Source organism: Phalacrocorax carbo, chromosome 10, assembly GCF_963921805.1.
Source record: "Phalacrocorax carbo chromosome 10, bPhaCar2.1, whole genome shotgun sequence".
Taxonomy (NCBI): Eukaryota; Metazoa; Chordata; class Aves; order Suliformes; family Phalacrocoracidae; genus Phalacrocorax; species Phalacrocorax carbo.
Genome location: NC_087522.1, coordinates 8,912,072 through 8,934,758, shown reverse-complemented (window position 1 = coordinate 8,934,758; position 22,687 = coordinate 8,912,072). Strand labels below are relative to the sequence as shown.

Here is a 22,687-nt window from a genome sequence, read left to right as displayed (position 1 = left end):
CGATTCTTTGACTCTTTTTATCTTTGTTTGCTTTTTTTTCCCCTTGAACATAAAAGATTTCTGTTCATTGTCTTTTAAGTTTAACCTGCTATCCAACATTAGTTTAAAGAGTAATATTTATCTACCTTCAGTCTGTTACTGACCAGTTCTTTTTCCTCTGCTTGTTCTCCTAACTCTTTCATCTTCTGAATTCTGCTGTGACAGCTGAAATCTGTCACTATGTAGTCTTCAAACAGTTACGGGCGGGTATGTCATCGACTTGATCCATAAGGAATCCAACTGTCATTTCTACCCAATTCCTTAATGAGTTGCCTATTTCCTATTCCACAGTTACTCATGTTGAGTGCAAGATCTGCAGATACTAGCACAAGCCATTGTAACATAAAATTAAAAAAAATCTTTTTTGCCACTCCAGCAGTGTTACCCCCATCCTTTCTGTAAATCTGTTCCCTGGCTTCCCTCCTAGTTTCATATCCTATTCCTCATTCATTGTGCATACTTGTGTGTCTGCAGCCATTTTATTTTCTCTGCTATTTCTTTTTTTTTTTTTTAAGGTATATGGCAGAGATTCAAATCTGCAAACATGACAAATAAGGTTCAGCCTTTATCTTTGCCTCTCTTTCTCTCCACCCTACTTTTATTTTTTTTTATGCGATCATTTTCTTGAGCTGCACCCCATGAGCTCTTCCTTACCTAATCAAATTCCTCGTGAAGTCTTAACCACTGTAACTGCATGTGGCTATGTGTTTGATCTCTGACAAGTGCAAGGCAGGTTGAACTGGATTTAAAATTTATCTGAGCAGTGACCTTGTCTACTATTATGTGTGACTGGTTGCTGCCAAAGCACATTCTAAATTACTTTATTGTCCTTCCTGTTAAAGTTTGTACAAAAGCAGTCATTTCTTATTTTTACATTTCAGGCTGCTGGGAAGGGGCTCAATGTTTGTGTTCTCCCCAGAACAATTTCAAAGACTGCTTAAAATAAATCCGGAATGGAAATCGCACAGACTTCTCGATTTAGGGGCCGGAGATGGAGAAGTCACTAAAGTCATGAGTCCTCACTTTGAAGAAATCTATGCCACTGAATTGTCTGAAACTATGATATGGCAGCTTCAGAAGAAGAAATACAGGTATTGTACTGAATACTTCCCACATCCTTTATATTAGACAGCAATCTATTTGTAGTATTTAATGAATGTTCAGTATTTTCAGTCAATTCTTCCATTGTTTGATCATTACAGGAAAGGTTGACCTGTACAAAGCAGGAAAACAAATATATCTGGTGTTCCCAGTTACTAGTGCTTTTGTTATGCGGATGTTCCCTGATAGCAGTTAAGAGAAAATAGGGAACGACCATTTTGAAGTCTTTCTTCGTAGCTTACATAAATTGCTTTAATCAAGGGAGTGAGGAACATGAACGTCAGATGAACAGTCTAAAGTGAACAGTCCAAAACCATTAGAGAAGATACCTGTACTGCAGAGAAAGCAAACTGAGTCCTGGTAATAGGGATGATCCCTCAATAATCTGCGTCTATCTAATTCCATTGTATAGACGACCGTGTAAAGATTCTTTTATTCTTGCTATGCTTAGCTCCTGATGTTAAGATTGAATAATATTTAGTAACAAAAACCTCATCACCATCAGGACTTTGTTCATGTACTTGTTGCAGCTCCTGGAGATTCTTGCAGCCAGCAGATCCAGTCTTGTTGAGTAATGATCAGTATTTCAGGCACTACATCCCTAGACATCAACTCAAAGAATGAATGAATGGTAGATTTCTTTTCTTCACCTGTCTTTGAGTGGAAGCATAATAGCTGCTTTGTAATCTGGGTTTGCACACTGGTAAATCAGAGTGCATAAAAAGCAGCAAGCCGTTAATCATATTTCAGCTTTGTTGTTCCTTGAGAAGTATCTTCAGTTTTGTTCTAGGACAACACATTTTTTTAATACATGGAGCTTTGTTTTTTGTCTCCTTTATTGCTTGACGACCATAATGCAATATAAAGGTTCACGTGGCTGTATATATAGCCGTGCCTATTGTTGGTTTAGTTTTCTTTTCCAAAAGACCAGAAGGATCATGTCTGTCTTTTCTCATTGCCTAGGTGGCTGACCTCACCTGCACTATCAACACATCCGTAGGGCGTTTTTGTCTTCAATAGTTCTCTCTGAACTCAGCTTGTGTTTGTTTAACAGGGTGTATCCCTTTCCCTTTTTAGGGTGCTTGGTATAAATGAATGGCAAAATACAGGATTTCAGTATGATGTTATCAGCTGTTTGAATTTGCTGGATCGCTGTGATCAACCACTGACAGTATTAAAAGATATTAGAAGTGTACTGGAGCCAACTAGAGGCAGAGTCATTCTAGCATTAGTCCTGCCATTTCACCCGTATGTGGAAAATGGTAAGTACACAGCTAACAGCTATTTAGGCAGGTAAAGAAAATGTTTGTCAGTTATAGTATTCCAAAATAAATGTTTAAATAAATAATTGGCATGTTTGTATTTTATTTTTACAAATAACTTGTACAATGCATGTTCAGAAGTATGAAAATGTAGGTAAATAGGCCACATGATATAAGCTGTTTTCTTAATTCCTCAACATACATTGTTGGCACCAACAAAAAGCTCAAATATTGAAGTCCCATATCCTGTTCTGCAGGTTGCCACATTTGAGCTGTGTTGGAGCAACATGGGAAAACTGATCTCTGATTAGGGCTCTCTGCTGCTGTCATATAGGTAACCCCAGTTGTCTCTAGCGACCATTGAGCAAAACTGTCAGAACTGTCTGTAATGTTGAATAGAGAAGTTCAGGTCAAACTGTTTCAAGATGAACTGCACCTAAAAATTCATAGGGAGATAATGTTCCCGTTCCAACATGAGCGCTCAAAGTAAAATATAGGCACCTTCCACTAATATCAACCACTATATATATTGTATTAGTAACTGGAATAAAAAAAACAAAATTTAGTGCCAGAACTCCATTATTTCCCCTAGCTTCCTTTTAAAGAAATACATGAGAGATTTTCTAAACTTCAAAAAGAGTCTAGAAACTTTTTATTTTACATGCTTGTGATTGTGGATTCAGGTTGAAGCACTCATAAAAGTGGTCTGAATTCCAGAAGGCTGGTGTTCATCGGTCATCGTTTGGGCAGTGTCTCTCCTTGAGTATTAAGACTTGTGTGTGGAAGGCATGTATGACCCTAAAATACAGAACTAAGAACTTGAATATTCTGGCAATCACAAACGCATCAAATGATCTGTTTTCCTCTTTTTATATGCTAGTGGAAGGGGAAAAAGTTTAAGTATAAAAAATAAAGCCATCAGATGAAGAATTGCTTAAAATACAGTATTTGAGCATACAATTTGTAACTGTTCTGAAAAGTAGTTTGTCTTATATGAGATGGGCAGTTGACTTATACATCTGTACAGTATTTCAAACATATTTGGTCATAACTTAGTGTTCCTGTAATGTGGAACAATATGTTTTCCTCTTTTTAAAATTCTTCACAATTCCAAACAGCAGCAGCGTCTTTCTAGTCTTTCATTGGCATATTAGACACAGAAATTGAGAAATTATTTGGCTGGCTTTTTTGATTGTGTGCCTTCAAAACTATGTATGTGTTTTGCAATCGCTATTGAACCGAGCTTCTACTTTTTTCCATGTTGTTGGGTAACCACGTGACAGACCACATGCAACTTTCTGGCTCAACAGGAGGTAGATAAATTAAGGAAGAAACTACTCTAAGTCCACTTGCATCCTTCATCATTAATCTCCTGGGAGGAGAATAGAGTGTTAAATTTATAAATCCCAAGGGATTGGAAACTTGTTCTGTGATGATTGAACTTGGTCATTCCTATTTGTTGAAAGTTGAAATCTGTTGTAAGATGCCTTGTAAACCAAAGTCATACTTTTGTTTGTGGTGGTGATTTGTAGCAGATTAGTCATTTTGCTTAAGGCAGTTTTGTTTCCTTAATATGTTCTGAAACTTAAAAACATGTTTGTCTGTTTAGCACTATCGTGGCTATGGGCCTGTATAAACTTCTTTAGACAATGCAAGTTAGCACACACAGAAGTTACTGTCGTTCCACTGAAGCTTTCCCACTTAACATCTACTTAACTGCAGTCTAAAGAAATAGACAGTGAGCTGCTAGACTGCCTTCATGATGTACAAACGATTTTAGAATTTCAGTATTTTTATTCAGGTGTTCCACAAGATGATGCATTTTAAGTGTTAGATATATACATATACTTTACATTTAACAAAAAATATACCTGGAACATGCAAAGAGGAGAATGTTTTGTGGCTCAAGTAAATTCTTGTAGCAGCTAATTAAAAACAGTTTGGACCCGCATAGAGAGACTTCTGAATTTTAGAGGGAGGAATAAATGGAGAAGAGATGAGGCAGGTAGGGTGTTTGAACAGCGTATAGATCAGTTTCTAGAAATGGAGAAATTATTTTAATCAAAATGAGATATTTGGGGTTATTACACATAACGTAATGGGAGGGTAATGGTGGAAAATGTCTATGTGAATAACACAAAACTTGCTTTAAGAGAACAAAGCAAGGCGGAGGAGGAGGTAGACTATATTTCTGTTTCTGTAATTACAGTGACACCTAGAGTCCAGAGCAGCTTAATCATAAATTCCTTCTGGGGCTTTTCAGAGTTTTATTTTCAACATACAGAACAAGAAGTAATGCGCTTATTGCTTGTGTCTAAATTTGACAAGTAAGCCGGATGAATCGTGAGGTATTAGACTAGTCACATAAGAACATGTATTATTATAACTTTATATTTTTAATAGGTATCCCATCGGGTCATATAAAAATCCTTTGTATTTCCTAATATAGATATGTAATAATGCCTTTATATAAATATTATAATGTAAGACTAGACAAATATTATAATATAAGACTAGACTGGTTTGTTTCTCTAAAATAAAAATGTCAGAGACACCATACTTCAGAAATAGTAAACACTAGAAGCCTGGGACTGTGAAATTTCCTTGTTGAACAAATTAATGTCCTGTGATTGATTGACAGGGATATGAAGACAAAGGTGTGTTTTCCATCTTCCTGAAATAGTTGGTACTAAATTGAGCTGGAAACACAGTACTGTGCTAGATGGACCCTTGCTTTGTCTCAGCTGTCAGTTCTCATCTCACTGAAGTGAGAAATGATGTTTCATTTTTTTAAACAAAGCCTTGCTTTATTTAAATGATGATGAAAGATGCAGCTGCTCTTTAGTAGGAAGAATGCCTGATACTAACAGATCTCTTGTAAAAGTGCGCATTTTGTAGCTTGGCTAGGTAGTAACTGCTTAAAAAAAAAAAAGGTACCTTTTTTTTTTAAGAAGTATACTACCTTGACTAGGTGGTTTACCTCTGCGTTCATGCTTGTATCCATGTTGAACAGGCATGTAAAGGCAAAACCTGTTGCTCCAGGTAATCCTGTCTTTGGATGGTAGGACTGGAAGATGGGGGTTTCCCGTCTAGCAAGTGAATTTTAATATTGCAGGGGCAACCTTCTCACTATGACCACTACTTTCTTTCCTAAATAGGCTAGGAAGAAGCTCCCATCCCAGCTGAGCCGTACCATGATAGTACACGCATTTATATGGTCTGTTACTGCTGCTTGCCCATCTACAGAATACGTAGGTTTTGTTCTGTTTAAGCTGTTGTTAAGACACAGCTACTGTTGAAATGTGTATTTGTTACATCAATAACTATTAAGATGACTAAAACCAGAATTTCACCTATGAAACAAGTTTATTTTCTGTTGCTGTCAATTATCATGTATCTTTCACAAATGCTCAATTCATGTAAAAGGAATACATGTAAATTAATGTAAAAAGGAAAAAAAAAGATATAGAATTAAATCTAAACTGAAAAAGGAAACTTTTATGAAGCATTAGCAGTTATGAAAGATGAAGTCTTTTCCCACAGTTTTTATTCTTGCAGGATGGAAAATGGCAGTAATTTGTCACATAGATGTAATGTACAATGCACTTTGTTTTGGTGATCTGTTTAGAAAATACTCTTGAAGAACACTGCCCTGTAAGGTTTTCTCCTCCCTTTTTAAAGCAAAGGAAGTCTGTGAAGGTGCTTCTTAATCTTCTCCTTTGTTTGCATGAGAAACACTGAAAAAATCTGAACTGCTGCCACATGCTCATCTGTTCTGATAAACAGTGTCATCTTCCATATCATCCTAGGGGAAAAATGTAGAAGTATTTCATTACTGATGTGAACTTTTTTTTTAATAAAGGCAGAATTTCCTTTTTGAGGCAAATTCTATCCCTTTACTGTTTCAGAAAACTCTTCTCCCCACTTATCCAGTTGCTTTTGTCCATGTGGCATCTACAAGATTCAAAACATATTTCTTTTCCTCTTGGCTTTTCCTGATCTCCATGGAGCACAGAGGCAGTAAAACTTACTGCTTATTTTCACTGTGTTCATATCTGATGCTCAAACCAAGGACCAAGTCATGTCAGCAGGCACTTGAAGTCTTTAAAGGTATAATTACAGAGAAAAACAATTGGGGCTGTATGAAAATAAATTAAGTAAAAATATATAGAGAAGAAGTGTTTGACTCTATTCTTTGTTTCTTTTGGTTTCACCCCGCATCTCTGAAGTGGTGTGGTCCATCCTCAGAATAGGAAAGAATTTGTATTTTTTTCTCAAGAGAAGCAATGTCTCTGAAGCAGGGTTTTGAAGCCATTTTCTTTGCTTGGAAATACATGTAACTTCTAAAGTTGGGTTTTGTAACTTACATGTCATATGCAAAATTATTGTCATATGGTCATAGAAGACTTACTGGCATAAATTTGGAATGATGAAATAAGTTGTGTGGCTTTACCCAGTGATGCTGAATACTTAGTTTAGACTCTAAGTTGAAGGAGGTGGAAATATCTGTAAGAATGTTGTAGAGCTTTTTAACAGATCTGTTATGTTTCTGTCACCTAGCTACCCTGGGCTAAGGGAGCAAGAGGAACTACAGTAGAAATATTTTTCAGAAATGAACTCTTAATAGCTCTATGTGTTTTACCAAACAGTCCAGAACCACTTGATGAGACCTCTTAGTAAAATAGAAATTCATGGAAACTTCATTTTGAAATGTATATGCATACATTCTATAAAGTATATACTATCACATATATATATAGAATTCTATCTGTATGGTCATTTAGAATGCTTTATAATGTCTGTGACTGCTGTGCAGAATACTTTTTTTAGACCTTTATCAACTTCAAAAAAGAAAAGTCTATTTCCTCTAGAAATAGAAATTGTATACTCTTAAAAACTGTCAGTTGCTCTTTTTCCCCCGCAAATTTCAGTAGTGGTAGATGGATACTTACAGGCTGTTGGCAATGTTCAGTGTACCTCTGCTTTTGAAGTTCTTGGGCAATTGCTTGAAAAATTTTTCTTCCACTAGTGATTTTCTGCAAAGAATTTAAAATATTTTAGGTCAGTGCTCATTTGAAGTTGGGGGAAACATCTTTTTCTACCTTTTGTAATTCTGATTTTTTTCCTGTGTATCTCTTTGGGAATGTTACTAAATAACACTATAAGAACATATGGTTTGGCAGGCAGAAGGGTTTTAAATTACTTCAATATTACATCTCTTAACATATAGACTTTCTTTAATGGATATTTAAATGTATAGCTTCTGATTTTTATTCAAGGATACAAGGTGATAGAGATTCTTAATAGGCTTCTTTTAAATACATTAGGGCTCACCTGAGTGCACCATTTAAACAAACAATTAATAGCAAAACCTGTTTTTTTCAGAAGTTTGAACAAAATTTATTTGAAACCTAAAGGAAGCTGTGTATTAGAGATGGCCTTTACATAGATTGACTTTATCCTGTATCCAATTCATTAAAAATAAATTAACTAATTAGTAAAAATTATTTAAATGTAAAATCATTAACCAGTTTTGTACAAATCTGAAGTGAAGCCTTAACAGCTCTGAATGTCTCTTTAACTGAATCACCAATTAATCACAAAATTGATGCCTAATATACTTTAAAAAGACAGAAAAAAAAAAAAGCTCTGAATCACAGACAAACAAAGTGATAACATACACAGTTCTCTCTTTGGTCTTCATTCTGACTTTTTGTTAGCAGCTTTGGTTTTAACTGGAGGGAGGAATAATAAAATAAAAAAGTTAAAACTTAAGATGAGAACCCAACTGCTAAATAGCAGAATAGTTAAAAGCGTTGCCCTTTTACAGCACCAAACAGTTTGTAGTCTTTCATTAGATCAGCTTATACTATTGGAAAAATTAGAAGTTTTCAAGCTTGTAAGGCCTTTTTCAGCTTCTGGTAGTAGATGTTGCAAGTAAATTTGCTTTGAGTACAGTGGGACCTGCCTGAAGCACTACCTCTTTCTCAAAAATAAACCAATGGCATCACAGATATCCTTTTTTCCCCTGAAGAAGGCTGGTTTAAGTTTTTATTAATTAATTTTCTAATTTTTAAAGTTGCAGCTTTGGGCGTTTGTTTTTAACTAATCACAAGTTTTGTTCTAGATTAAAGAAAAAAAGCAGTAGCTATGTAACTGTTAACCAGGTGCATTCTAATGTGTTTGTTTCCTGTAAGCGTAAAATTTCTTCCAAGTCTCTGATATTTTAAAATGTTACTAAGGTCTCTTTTCTGTATATGTATGATGTATGAATAGAATTTCATTACACAGGTAAAGTCAATCTGCAGTAACTTTACTGCAGCTGATGTGCTTTGACACTGAATTTAAATTTTTACTTTTACTGGAAACTAATCCAGAGATTTGATGACTTCGTGATGGTAATTTCTAGTTTTACTTTTTGAGTGTGCCTTTAAAGATAATCTCCAACTTGCTGATTAATACTATCAAGGTAACTTTAACTTCAGAATATCTTTGCTTTTAGACACTTTAAAGAAAACATGGTTGCTCTTGAGACTACAGGTGTGTGCCACACAAGAGTTTGCAGACATGTGCAGCATATGAACTTCAACCAACTACCTCTTTAAAACTTATTCATAAAAATTATGGAATCTAGGAATGTCTTTTTATTCTCCTGATGGAGACGTTAAAACTGCTTAGGTTTACAAAATGAACAAAATCAGAAAAATCCCTTTGAGCCTACCTTGTAGACTACAAAGAATGTGAACACAGCAGTGCTGTATAGAAACAGTAAGGATGAGGTGATGATCATGAGGATGAAGACGAGTTTTCCATTGCTGTGCTGCTTCGCTGCTCCTTTATTAAAAGTGAGTGTTAGAATAAAGGACAGTTCTGATTCACGTAATTTTCTTAAGATTCTGCATTTCAGCCCCCTTCTTCTGAGGAATTAAAAACCTTATACCCAGCAATATTTTACGGTTCATTTTCAATCTATATTCCTTAGTGAGATCACTTGTCTTTTGTTTCCCTGAATGTTTGCAAGGGCAATGGAGACTTGTTATTTTTTATTATGAACCCTTCTTTAGGGGTAGATAAAAACTAGAATCCAGTTTTCTGCTCTCATAAAGGAATATCTGAATAATGCTTACGGGCTTTTGTTCAGAAACGCAGTTAGAGGAAGGAAGGAATATAGGGAAAGTAATAATCCAGCTAGGGTTTGTTTTTTTTTTTTTTCTATTTTAGGCATGTAAAACTGAAATGTAGTTAATGAAGTCTCATTGCTTTCTTAACTAGAAGGCAAATGATACAGAGATTCAGAACCAGAGCTTTTTTCCCTCAAGTTGGCACAGCGAATCCCCAGTTCTGAGACCTTGTAGTCCATTGCATGTATTTCCACTAAATGTCAGTTTCTCTACTTCTTTTTTTCTGTTGATACTTCCTTTCTGATAGCCATTAAAGCCTTTATGTAAGGGGATGTAGAGTATGGTTAAATAATACAAGTACAAAACTTCTTTTGTTTGTAGAATTCTAGAGTCATTTGCCATCATATGACAGAACAGTCTAATTAGCAAATGAGGTTAAGATGCTTATTCATAGAATCCCTCCATGGTTTTACTATTAATATTTTAATATAGTCATACTACTCCTAACAGTTTTGTTCATACTTCCATCTTAAATTATGTTCTTGAGAGTGTAAAGAAAGAGAGTATTTAGGAAAGTTAATTTATTTCTTTTAAGATGCTTCATTAAGAAGGAATGATCAACTGACCTTTTTTAATGAGTATTGTTCCATCTCCTGTTTGTTTAGACCTGGTTGTATTTGAATCTGAAAATGCTATTCCACAGATATAAACAGCATTGTCATCTACAGTCAGATTATTGATCTGAAGTGAAACATTATTTCCTGATAAGTGTACTTTGTACTTCTGATTATCTCTGCATGCAGGAGTACACAAATCCTCATGCTTATTAGTTAAAAAGCGAAACCATAGAAATTGGGGTAGAGATGAGGAGCATCCAGAGGCAGAGAAAGCACATGTTAGGAACACAGTTTGCATGGAGTAGTCAGCTTCCTGAAATCTCGGTTGTCTTACAGTGACTTGACAGGTATCTGCAACACCTGTTAAGAATAAACAATTGGTAATGGGAGGGACAATTAAAAAGCAAGGTGTAATCTAAAAAGCAAATAAGCTACTTCTGGTTCACAGAATCACTGAATAGTAGGGGTTGGAAGGGATCATCTCGTCCAACCCCCCTGCTTGAGCAGGCACACCCAGAGCAGGGGGCACAGGAACGCATCCAGGCGAGTTTTGAATGACTCCAGGGAAGAAACTCCACAGCCTCCCTGGGCAGCCTGTGCCACTGCTCTGGCACCCTCAGAGAAAAGGTGGGAAGAAAGGAAGGAAAACAACCATGTTTCAAACTTGAATTTTTTAAGGTTGTTTCAAGCAAACTTTTCTATTAGATAATTCCTACAGCTTGCCCATGTGTTCATGTAACAGTTTTATCTATGTGGTAATGTGCTTAGATTTCTGTTTTTCTGAAAAAGTATAGAGAAGATTTATATAACTAAAATAATGTGAATGTCTCCTTGGGCCCTGGAGAAGACCAAAAGAATAAGTTGTGTAGTTCCCTGCCTCAGATTTAGTCCTGAGTGTTTTGGGGATGTGGGGGGATAATGGGCGGTGGGGGGGTGGGTGTTGTGTGATGTGTTGAGATGCTCAGTGGAGTAGTTCTGCAAGGGTTTCTCCCACTTTTCCTGATCTGAGTCAAGTGAGACAGCCTGATGGCAGGCAGTGGAAGTGGAGACATTTATAATTTAGCAATTTCATGACATTGATTAGAATTCCTAATAGTTCCTAGACATTCTTCCACTTCATTAGATATATTGACTCTGGGTTTCTAAGGATAATACTACTGCTCATTGGCTCTGACATTTAAAAATGTGTGCAGAGAAAACAGGAAGGTTAATCAGAGAGGAGAATTCTAATTAAGGAACTGAAATGTGAGGTTTAGTGACTGGTCTGCGAGATATTTTTTTTTTAAGTCCTTATTGAAATCCATAATTTGAATACTGTTTTAGTATATTTAACTTTATTCAAATAAATTGTTTAGTTATTTAAACAATGGAATTGAGATTATTGTGGTGAAAATAAAGGTAGTAGTTTAACAGCATCCTTTTCTACTTCCTCCAAAATAACAAATTAGAAGAAAAATAAACTGAAGTCTCTTAATCTACTGCTGAATCACAATTATAAACCTGTCCACAGTGGACAATCAGCGTTGTCCCTTCATCATTTTTCTCACTACGTGCTTTATGGACCAAATCCAAGCAGATTAAGTGTCTGTGACTTCTACAGGAATAAAATGAAACTCTACTTCAGTGTCAGATCAACATCAGAGCAGTTCCATGTCAGCTACAGCAGTCTGAAGATTGTAGTAATATAAATTGTTGATGTACATGCAGCCTGTGTGGTGAAAGGCAGTTGCTTCTGCAGTTGATCCCCTTTTCTACCTTACTCTAGGGCTGTGGGTGGCCTTGCAGAGCAGAACTCCATGGCTTCAGTTCATGTAGATACCGTCTGCTGAACTTCCCAAACCCTCCTCCCAAACAAGCACAGCTGCACTAAAACCATGCTGCTGCTGGAGCATTCTTTGCAGGGGAGTGCAGTAGGATTTGACCCAGAAATTGTAGATTACAGGAGCATTTCAGACTTTTGGAAGAGAAAGCATTTTCTAACAGTCATTTAATTTGGAAGTTGTATGAAGATAGCAGAAATTAGCTTGAATCTCGGAGAAACTTTTAACTGCTGTTATTTTGTAGCAATGTTGCAAATTACAATCACAATATTTTCAGTCTTGTGTAACTGCTATTAGATAGGAAAATAAGAAACTTTAAAAAAAAGAGTCTTACCAGCACCATACAGAATCCAGTCAAATGCCAGCATTAGCACGTTCTTTAATTTGTTGAAAGATGCCATTTCTTGTATCTCTCTGGAAATGATTCTGCTTGACGGAAGAGGAACTTAGGAAATCTTTGGAGTTGCAGAACAGTGTGAGTCACAAGAGTTAGAACTTCCTGTTTAGAAGGGTGCTTACTATTGCACTTAGCAAACTGGTTAAAGGTACAGACCAAACAGAAAGCATTTGTTATTTGTGGATGACATTACTTGGAAAATGAGTGAAGAGTTTTAAATATTGAACTTCTGAGAGTTGTACCTATAATCCTTCAGATTATTTTGTTGGATATGGCAAATGACAATATGTTTTCCAGCATGCTGCAAGTGTTTGGCTTCTTACTTTTGTATGACCTTAAGCAGTCCTTGCCATATCAGCTAGTAGGTGGCCACTGGAGGAACAAAGATTCTGTAGCTATCCATTATAATGTTGTGGTCCACTGACGGAAGCTTCAGAGCAAATCATAATTTTCAACTTGCTGGCTCTACCTTTGGCCAGACAGTGAGCATAAAGAAAGAATTTTATAATGCTGGAAAAGATCTTCATTAAATAGTCTGTCTGTCCATCCATGTCTGCTGAACACCAGCCTCACTAGTGGAAGTTACTTTTCAGCCAATGTTGGAACTGCTAGTTAAAAATGTAACAAAAGATAACCTTAAGAAGGAACTGCTTCTGAACAATGGGCAAAAACTTGAACTGATCTTGCAACAGCTCTGCAAATGGCTTGTCAACCTCCTGTTTGGAGTGGAATGGAATATAATCTGTGTAATATGCTTCTGTAAGAAAATACAACCCATAATAAAGTTTTCTTTATAATTTAAACACAACTGTTTTGTTTTCTCAGTAGGTGGCAAGTGGGAAAAGCCCTCAGAAGTTTTGGAAATCAAAGGGCACACTTGGGAAGAACAGGTGAATAGCCTGCCAGAAGTTTTCAGTAAAGCTGGTTTTGCCATAGAGGCTTTCACCAGACTGCCATACCTATGTGAAGGTGACATGTATAATGACTACTATGTACTAGATGATGCTGTCTTCGTCCTCAAGCCAGTGTAAGCATGTGTGAAGTAAATCTCCAGAATCTAACCCAAGAAGCAGCCTCTAAAAGAGGGGTTTGATTTATGGTTACTTAAAGGAAGGGAATTCGGGGATTACCATGCTAAGTAAATACCATGTAAGAAATTTAAGGCCAAAATACTAATGTATTCCTTTGTAGTGTGATTAGGAAAAAAGGTTGTTTTTTAAACAGACTCTTCAGTTGAGAATTTCTTTTTTACCAGCTCTTAAACCAACAAAACATTCTGCAGTCCAGTAGTAATGGGGGATATTTTTTTATACTTACATGCAACAGGGATCAGATCCAAACAAAAGCAATAGTCCTAACAATGATGAAGCTGATACAATGTGAACTGTTAAAGAAATAAAGTGAAATCTGGCAATAAAGTTATCCATTCAGTTCAAGCCGTGTTGAATATAAACTGTTGAAATGGATATTCTTCCATGCTAAGTTACTTTCCCTCTTACTGTCATTCTTCACATGTTTTTAATCATGCTAATAAACTTTTTTTGAGATGACTTTTTGCATCAACCTTTGTGTTCATTTTTGTAGCCATAGCCATGCTTGTCTGCAGCAACTGCTCTTTGTGTTGAGAATCAAGCTCTCAGTAGCGGCACAACCTTGTGTTTATTTAAACAGCTTTTAAGTATTGTTTAAAGGGATAGCAGTCCACAAAAAATTATCACTTTTGGTTGGGTTTCCTTCATGTTCCTCTCAAAGCCTCATAAATCCTCATTGCTTTTGCATATGCCATTTTCTGGCTGAAGGGGTTACAGCAGAACTTGCTAAAACTATCTCTGAGGATCAGGCTATAGGGACCTGATTTTGAAGGTTTTGCTAGCTTGGGATGTTCTCTTTTTTTCAGGAACACAAGATAAATGCAATTTATTTTAACATACCTTGTTTTAAAAACTTTGTTTAAAATGGATGATTTCTGGCAGTTGGGATATAACCTTACTTTATAACAAGTGGCATCATAAGTAGTACAGAACTGGCAGGCGTATGTCTTGTGTTGCTTGGGATGTAACTGCTGTGACAGAAGCAGAGAAACCTCAGCTTGTGTATCAGCTGGTAAGTAAAGAAAGAACTGATGTTTCTTCTGCTTTTGAATTCTAAAGTTGTGCATTATGTTTTTTGTTTGATTTTTTTCATGATTGGTGATCTTACACCAGTTGGATGCTTCAGCGTGTCTTTTTAGGTTTATGTTGGACTTCCTTTGCCTGATGGTTAGTGATTTCTCTTGCTAATTTAATAGCCTTTTATTCTCAGTCATCTTTGTGAAATAAAGTATTCTGTAATATGGGGCGAGGGGTTTGACTGGTGGGGTTTTTTTCAGCAGTGATTCAGGCTCAATATTCTTCTCATTTCAGCATGTGATGTTGAATTTTGGCACAGAGTATAATCAGATTTGTCTGCTGGAAAAATGAGCAACATATGCTTTGGAGTGAATCCATTCATTTTTGTTTTGTTACCTTTATTTGTACTCATCTGGTAGTGGGAAAACACTTTTCTTATTGTGTAATGAATTTAACTTCATGTAGCAAATACTAAGACAAAATTATTCAAAGGTTCTTAAGTGTTTTAATCCCACAGGTTAAAAAACACACATCAGACTACGCATTTCACATCTCCTGTCTTTTAGGCCTGTCACTTAAGACTTTGGTTTGTTGCGAGGTTTTGGGATAGAACGTGCAAAATAGTATTTAATTATTAATAATAGTATTTTTTTCTGATTATTTCCTTTTTAGTTCCCTCTATTATAAAAAAGTATTCTTGCACTTGAGACAAGGAATTAAAATACTTACTAAAACATGATCAAGAATGGAAAAGCTATGAACAGCACAAATTTAAATTCTAAGGGACCATGTTCAACAGGATAAAAACCTGCTTAGTCCTGTTGAAGGTACAGAGTAGCCCTGAGAGACTGTACCTACACCCATACTTGTAAAATCAGAGTCCCTTGCAAAGGAAGGGGTGTAGTGTAGCTCATTGCGTCAGGGGAGGGACTTCTTTCTCTTTCCAGGCTTTGAGAGTGCATTTGTGTGTAGTTAATGTCTCTCACACATCCTGTGCAGAGAAACTCTTGAGTCCAGTAATTGATTAGATTGCCTGAAATACTTCTAGATGTCATCCAAGGAGACAAGTCTATTGCAAGTCTGATGTCCAAATTCATTATGCCTGGGCTTGGGGAACCTGCCTCGTCCCTCCGATGTCCCTGTCCTGCTGTGGGTGACGGTGTGCAAGTCACACCTCAGTGGTCTCACTAATGTGCAGTGTTTTGCCCTGGAGAGTAACTAAACTATCTGTTCTGTCAAGGTGGCTCTGGATGTGTTGCTTCACAGGAAAAAGATGCTGTGCAAGGGCATGATATAGTCGCAAACTTTCAACACAAAGTTGGAACAGCTTCGTCTCAGAAACCACAACCCCCTTTTGCTGGGTGATCCCAGGTACAGTCAGTTCGTATACTGCTCTGAGGAGCCCAGGGCCACCTGCCCATGTTCAGGGTGGGGAGGTGGGGGGAGCAGGGTGCTGGGCAGCACCAGGCTGGCCAGGTGTGTTGCCCCTATGCAAATCATTGAGCTCTCTTCATCTCGGGAGGGGAAGCATCCTCTTCTGTCCACTGTAGGAGTCCCCAGCCTGGCCCTCTGAGCCCCCCAGGAGAGGAGACTGTCCCTCCCATCTGGCTGAAGCTTGGGTGCTGCTAGGCAGAAACCTGAGGCTGTGAGGCGGTGCTGGCCCCAGTCCCTGCCCCCTGCTCTGGGGACCCTGGGAACTCCCAGCTCATTGCACTGTGAGTGCAGGGAAGGAGGCACACACAGCAGAGACAGGTAAAGTGCTGTGGGGTCCTGGGTCTCCCCATAGATGCCCAAGAACCCCACATCTCTCTCTTCTCTTCTACCCTCCCCTTACTTCCCCCCATTCCTTGCCAGCCTGAACTTGAGGGTTCCCTCACCGCATATTGGGCTTTTTTGCAGGGGTGCTGAGAGCCTGGCTGCAAGGGGGAGGACAGGCACTAGTGGTGCATGGGCTTATCAGCAAGACTCTGATTATGAGCTTAGCTTTCTGGTTATCAAGCCTCAGATAAGGCAGCGGCTGCATTGGAGTGAGTGATAAAATGTGTAGGATTTTGTTACATGGAAGAGCGGCTGTTCAGGAAACAAGGGGAGAAGGTAATCTGGGAGCTCCTCATAACCAGAGTGTCCTGCAAGGGTGACATCTCAGAGATCTGATCAAAGCATATGCTGCCGTGGTGCAAGGAGCATTCTCTGGGGAAATGCTGGATGGGATCTGCAGAGATCTGCATTTGGGGTTGTCTAAAAGCTGCGGTGAACTTCTGCAAACGGACTAGTTTCACCAACAAAAGGGACTATTTAATCCGGCAAATTGTCTTATCAAGCAGGGCTATTTCACAGCAGACTTTTCCCGCACCTGCCAATTGTCACTCAGGATAAAACAGCACTTTCCTTAGGATTTAATCTCTTTCTGTATTAATTCAGCATGCTTTAATTAAAACACACTCCCCGGTCAAAGTGATTGAGTTGGAATAAACAAATCAGGATTGACATTGGTAGCATGATTTAAGCTATGCAAAGTAATCAAACCTTACTGCAAAATTTATAGGGCAAAGGCAGAAACACAAAGTTCATTGTCTAGGAAACCAGATATGTCTGAATGAGAGACAGGTACTGTGGCACTGCCAAAAGAACAGCTGAAAAGGGGTTTGGTGTGTGCAAGAACAGGACAGAGGCGATAGTTTCTTAAAGTCTAATGTTTAAGTTTTTCATCATCTGTCAGTTTGAGTCACTCCTGTTACAAGACTGGAGTTAAGCATTCGCGATAGACTGAAGTATTGCTAGAGGCTGTTGAAAGACATTTTCACAAAAGAGTACCTTACTGATACGTGAGATTAAACAATCTGAAAAAGGCGTTAATATTTATCAGATATTGAGATCTGTAACTCAACCCGTGGCAGAGAACTTACAAAAAAAAAAAAAAAAAAAAAGGAGAATGGTTCCAAATTTGGCAACAAAAATGCAGAAATTAAGTGTGGCTGCAGATAAATGCTTGCAAGGGAGGGAAAACCTAAAATATTAATCTCGGGGTCAGAGCAAGTTGGTCAGCGGGGCCCTCTGTGTCATTTGTTAAAATCATGGACTAATCCCAGTGTAAGAAGCTGCAATCTGTAGAGCAGAGCATCATCTAATATCTCAGATTAATTAATTGTTTTACCTGTGAGAATGGTGACTCTCATGGCTGGGCAGAGGGCCAGGCTGAGGGTGCAGAGGCAAAAATCCTCTCTGCAGTAAATTTGGTGCAACGTGGATTAAAGCAGCTAATGGTCCCAGGAGGACCTGTCAAGGGGATGCGGCTGCAGAAACACCTGTGTGAGTGAGACCTGCGGAGTCTCTGCTCCCTTTCCATCCCTGCTGCTTCTCAGGCTGGGCATTACTGCAATGTGTATCCATGTCCTTCAGGAGCTAGACCAAAAGCAACAAATTCATTTCGTATAGGACAATTGTGAGACTGTCAGTCTTTTCTGATGAGAATCAGTGACACTCTGGTGAAAAGCTATGGGTATCCCATTACTGCCCTGCCAGCTAATTTATTTTTCAATGATCTTTATCCTGCATAGCACAGGGCATCAGGGATAGCAAAGGCTAGTTAAACACATATATCTACTGAAACTGTGTCCTAGCTGATAGTGAAAAATTGATGGTGTACTTTTCATGAGTACAAAGAAGAGTGCTTTGATCCATCTAAATGAAGTAGAGTGGTCTTGAACCCCATTTCCCAAATGTGTCACTAGCCTTCTGTTTCAGAAGGGCACAAGGACATTTCCCCCCTTTTTTTTGCAAAGTGACAGCAGCTGGGGAGGGGAGCACCGGGGAGCACCCACTCCTTCAGCCTTTCAGCCTCTCTGCCTGGAGCACCCTGCACTGACATGGGGCCAGTAAGAGGGCCAGCCCCGCCCACCGTTTGAGTCCAGCGGTCTGCAAATGGAAGGTCCCAGACCTGGTCTGCAGTAATAGTGCAGGCAACTTAACAAGCTAGAAAAGGTTTATGGTTTGCTTGGAGTTTCTTTACTATTTCCATTTTAACTTCCTCTATTTCTTTTCTATTTTATCTGAGTTTAAAAGGCTTTTGTTTGGTTGGTTGTGTTTTGTTTTTTTTAACTAAACTGCATTTAAGTCATATTTAGGTGGAATGAGGCTTAGTAAATAGTGCCACTAGGAAGAAAATTAAAGAGCTACTTGCTAAAAGGAGAATAAATGTAGCTGCATGTATACACTTGGTGGACTTGTATTTGCATAAAATATATAACCTGGAAAAAGATCTAAATTGAAAGCTTGGGAGCGAGCACTTTTAGATCTCTGATATCTGTCTGTACTCCATGGCTTAGGCTGTCTCTGATTTATAGCTATGAAAGTTTTGGGTGAATATTGCCTTTTGACTCGGTTCTTTTTATTTTCCTTTTCAATTGAAATATCTTCTCATTCTAATAAACACTAGAAGAAATGTCCAGACTTTTGAAGATATGTTTCATATTGATATCAGTGCATCATGCTGCGATTACACACAGTCAGACCTCTGAAGGTAAGACCGGAACTCCTATATGAGGGATATATATTGTGTGGATGGAAAAAGCTATGTGTAGTAAAATAGATGCGGTACTGTTCAGTGACTACGACCATATTCTCTGCTCTCTTGACTTCATGGAGCTATGCCAGCAAAGGATTTAACCAAGATTACTTATTATTTACTAGCCTTTTGTCTTCACTGTTTTTCTGTAAATACATTTAATCAAAACTGCACTAAATGTTTATAAATAAATTATGTGCATATATAGTTTCAATCACTGCATACAATACATGTATTTTTTATAAGGCAGTTGAATGGTAAAACATTAAATCACCTTTTAGTAACGGGATAATCTCTTACAGATTTGCCTCCATTATTACACAAAGCTGTGGTTAGTATTTTTATTTTATCTCTCTACTAACATTTTATATTATAATCTAAAAATAATAATCTATTACACACAGTTATATTTTTTTTTCCTAGGAGGAAGTAATAACCGGGAAATATCTGAATGGTAATGCACAAATTGTTCCCACTTATGCTTCTAAAAGGAATTAAAACTCAATATCTCACCATAACTTTTTATGTTCCATTTTTCTTATGTAGCCCTCCTTGATATGCTTCATTTTCAGAGGTAATGTATTACTCTCACCATCTTGATTTTTCAGTATTATCTTGCACTTCAGATATGATCTGTTTCATTTCCACAGAAACTGGAACATTATGGATAGAATTAAATTGGCATGTGTGATTACTTTGCTTTAGATCTCCTGTGAGGAGCATTTCCCCTTAACAAGGAAAAAGCTGTTTTTCATGATAAAGCAAAAAACATGCATAGAATGAAGCTGAGAATAAATACCTGCTACAGGTTTCAAAAGTTTTGATAATTGACTTTGTTCATATGTTTCAGAATGGCTTCTTAAGGAAATTAGATGCAGTTCCAGCTTTCTGTCCATCTTCCTCTTTCAGTTCTGCTCCATCCCCCATCCATCCCACTTCCTCCAGCTCCTGGCAACTTTTGAATTATTTGCTAACTTTGTCTAAATTTGAAAGAGCAGTATAAGCCTCAAAGGCAATTCCACTGCTACGTATTTTGAGAAAATCAATGGATGCATAAAGAAGACACACTGAAATTAATGACTCTGCTGAGGGAAAGGCAGCAGACATTAGTCAATGTATTTCTTTCTACAAGCGGATCAGAACAGCCATAACAGGGTGCCAGGAAGCACACCTATAGCTCCAGACTGGCCACAGCACAGCTTGTCTCCTGCCTGGAGATGGTACTAATGGCAACATGTTGGAAAACTGTGTTTATTGTGGCTGGTTGTGGAGTTAGATTTAAAACCCCATAACTAATTCATTACGTTCCTCATTGAACCATGTGTTTTCATTGCATTAAATAGGTCAGCTATTAGTCTTGCTAGGCCAGAAAGCTGAATACTTGTGTCATTATGGTGTTAGTAACAGTGTTTGCTTTCTTATTCTTGTTTTGTCTTGTAATCTGCTATTTTACACGTTATATTATTTTACTGGCATTTTTGGTCCTGTTTTCTGTTACAGTTCTAATGTCTGGACAGCAGATATGCTTACAAAAGTCATGGCATATTTTCATGCCCAGGAAGTTATGTTTACTCTTAGCAGCCTACAGGTTTGTGTCGTTTAAAATGCATGAAAATTTTAATTTAAAAGGCATTTAAAAAGCAACCTATCTCTGTAGACAAAACAGGTTGTCACTAGTAGAGATAATAAACAGATCTACAGTGTAGCAGATAATAGGTTTTTTTGGTTCTCCACAAAATAGCAGGCTTCTCCCAGATTTTGCCTGTGGCTGTGGTTTGCGCTGCTTCTGATGGAATGAGAGGCTCCAGAGCATCCTACAAAACACATCCACCCTTTAAGGCTCCTCCGAACTCTGTTTTTGTAAATTGTCAACATGGAAGTGATATAGTTGTTGTTCTTTATCTCTGGTCATTATGATTAGTTATGAGGTGGTATAAGTGGAGCTGTAGCCTGCTAATGAAAACCTGACCCTGTCCTTCCTCCCTACATGCAGACACACTCTGAAAAAGGAAAGTGTCAAATCTGCGATCTCTGAGCCGCAGACATTCCCAAAAGCCCACAGCCATGCAGGTCCACAGCGCTTGAACCTTTTCCCAAGCTCTATTTCACTGTCACAGCTCATCCAAACCTACACGAGACTAATAGTGCCTCTTCCCATTTGGTTAGATTTAGTAACAGCTAAGGCTGTAAGCAGGCCTGGACCCCCTGGACAGCAAGGACCTAACTATGTTAATATTTGTTGGTGGCGATGCAAGCTAAGCAAAGTTGACAAAGAACAGTTTCAATTCAAATTCCAAACCAATTCTGAAATAATTCTGTCAGGAATTAGATGGGATTTTGCTCCAGTCTGGTGCTAATGAGCCTTACAGTGCTTTCTGTTCCAATGTTGTAATTCCCCTTAGATTTTCAGAAAAGGCACGAGACTGTTAACTGGTAATGCAGTTTGATGTGAGAGAGAATATGTTTGCCTTACAAACTGGTACAGACTTTTCCCCCCTTCTAATTGCACATTTCCTTCCTTTTTTAAAGTAATAATAATATGCATACGGTACCTGATTTTTTTGAGCTCTTTAAAAGGTTCATTTTCACAGCTCTGCTGTGTGAAACAGAAAAGCGTTATTACTCTTGTTTTATGAAGTGAGAAACTGAGGCATTTCTGTTAAACGGCTCATTGGAGAGGACTGACTCATGAAGCCAAGAATAGGATTTTAAAATTACTGTCTTTCAGCATTGGATTTAGATTATTTTTGTTTACAGTTTGTGTTGAGTACAGTTATTCTAGTTGTTGACAACACAGACAATACAGAAGCTAAGCACTTTTTTCTCCTTAAGGAGAGATTTTCAGGGAGTAAAAGATGTCCCTAATACAGTACAGGTTTTATGTATATTACCCATATTTTTCTATACTTCAGATATCCATAAAAAGCTACCTGAAGAACCTTTTATACCAGCCTAGGCAACTACTGTTTGAATTTCAACAGCTCGATCAGCTGCAGTTCCAAACTGCAATGAAGTATCTCTTCAACAGCAGAAAGGACCATCTTGTAAGTCACTTTGCACTTTTGAAAAATAAAATCTGCTGCCAGTGGTTTAGATAAATGGGAAAGAGCCAGGCTGGGGGTCTCACAGTGCATGCCATGCAGTTATTAGCTGGCTAGTATTAGACTCCGGGAGCCCCTCTGCTTAGGTTGGACTTATTTCATTTAATTCTTGTTGTCTAAAAGTTTGGTGCCAAGTCCAAGTCAGTCTGGATTTTCTCTGTAATCACTGGAGAGAAACACATCTCCAGACAATGATTTACCTTCCTATGCAAGTATCTAAGGTAGGCAGGACCAGCTGTTCTCAGGGAGTATCTCCTTCTCTTCAGTGGCTAGAAAGAGAGCCAAGATGACTAAAGAAAGTGAAATTAGTTACCTTGTTAATCCGTTGTGGGAGCATGCAAGCAAATTCTTTGTCAGTTTGGAGGGGAGGCGTTTTAACACCATTTGCTTGCCTCTGCGGTGTGTTCCCTGTGTGGCCCATCTTAAAAGTCTCGCTCAAAGTCAGTGAGTGCCACCCAGTGAGGATCACCCCTGCAGAGGGAATCTCTGCTTTGGGGGTGGGATCACAGCCTGATGTATGAGAGCACTTGGCACCTTTCCTGCTGGGACAAAGGGTG

The 22,687-nt window shown here is 38.0% G+C and overlaps 3 protein-coding genes across 8 annotated transcripts in view; 2 read left to right on the top strand and 1 right to left on the bottom strand.

Moving 5' to 3' along the window:
• METTL9 (methyltransferase 9, His-X-His N1(pi)-histidine) overlaps positions 1 to 13,907 on the top strand; it is a 20,283-nt gene extending 6,376 nt beyond the window's left edge. Inside the window, exons 3-6 of one of the 2 annotated variants that reach the window (XR_010374625.1) lie at positions 921 to 1,130; positions 2,218 to 2,402; positions 2,660 to 2,736; positions 13,183 to 13,255. Coding sequence is in view for 1 of the 2 variants with exons in the window: in XM_064461727.1 (XP_064317797.1) it covers positions 921 to 1,130; positions 2,218 to 2,402; positions 13,183 to 13,388 (601 nt within the window). In the remaining variant the exon portion in view is untranslated. Of the gene's footprint in view, positions 1 to 920; positions 1,131 to 2,217; positions 2,403 to 2,659; positions 2,737 to 13,182 lie in introns of both variants that reach the window. The other variant, XM_064461727.1, reaches the window with a different exon arrangement.
• Positions 5,881 to 22,687, bottom strand: IGSF6 (immunoglobulin superfamily member 6). 3 transcript variants are annotated; one of them, XM_009500372.2, is made up of 8 exons: positions 22,444 to 22,687; positions 19,543 to 19,682; positions 12,295 to 12,386; positions 10,150 to 10,500; positions 9,124 to 9,236; positions 8,084 to 8,137; positions 7,355 to 7,438; positions 5,881 to 6,207 (listed from the first exon to the last, which is right to left on the bottom strand). In XM_009500372.2, the coding sequence occupies exons 3-8, from the start codon at positions 12,359 to 12,361 to the stop codon at positions 6,169 to 6,171; spliced, it is 708 nt and encodes a 235-aa protein (XP_009498667.1). In that variant the 5' UTR covers positions 12,362 to 12,386; positions 19,543 to 19,682; positions 22,444 to 22,687; the 3' UTR covers positions 5,881 to 6,168. The 3 variants fall into 3 exon arrangements, with proteins under 3 accessions (XP_009498667.1, XP_064317799.1, XP_064317800.1); XM_064461729.1 differs by lacking the exon at positions 22,444 to 22,687 and adding an exon at positions 22,331 to 22,373; XM_064461730.1 differs by lacking the exons at positions 5,881 to 6,207; positions 19,543 to 19,682; positions 22,444 to 22,687 and adding an exon at positions 6,218 to 6,908 and having other exon boundaries at positions 12,295 to 12,565.
• OTOA (otoancorin) overlaps positions 16,171 to 22,687 on the top strand; it is a 39,850-nt gene continuing 33,333 nt past the window's right edge. The window contains exons 1-7 of one of the 3 annotated variants that reach the window (XM_064461724.1): positions 16,171 to 16,217; positions 18,904 to 18,984; positions 19,332 to 19,360; positions 19,453 to 19,483; positions 19,576 to 19,603; positions 20,530 to 20,617; positions 21,942 to 22,073. In XM_064461724.1, the coding sequence (XP_064317794.1) occupies positions 18,906 to 18,984; positions 19,332 to 19,360; positions 19,453 to 19,483; positions 19,576 to 19,603; positions 20,530 to 20,617; positions 21,942 to 22,073 (387 nt within the window). In that variant the 5' untranslated portion in view covers positions 16,171 to 16,217; positions 18,904 to 18,905. Of the gene's footprint in view, positions 16,218 to 18,377; positions 18,447 to 18,900; positions 18,985 to 19,331; positions 19,361 to 19,452; positions 19,484 to 19,575; positions 19,604 to 20,529; positions 20,618 to 21,941; positions 22,074 to 22,687 lie in introns of those variants that run through there. The other 2 variants (XM_064461723.1, XM_064461725.1) reach the window with 2 other exon arrangements.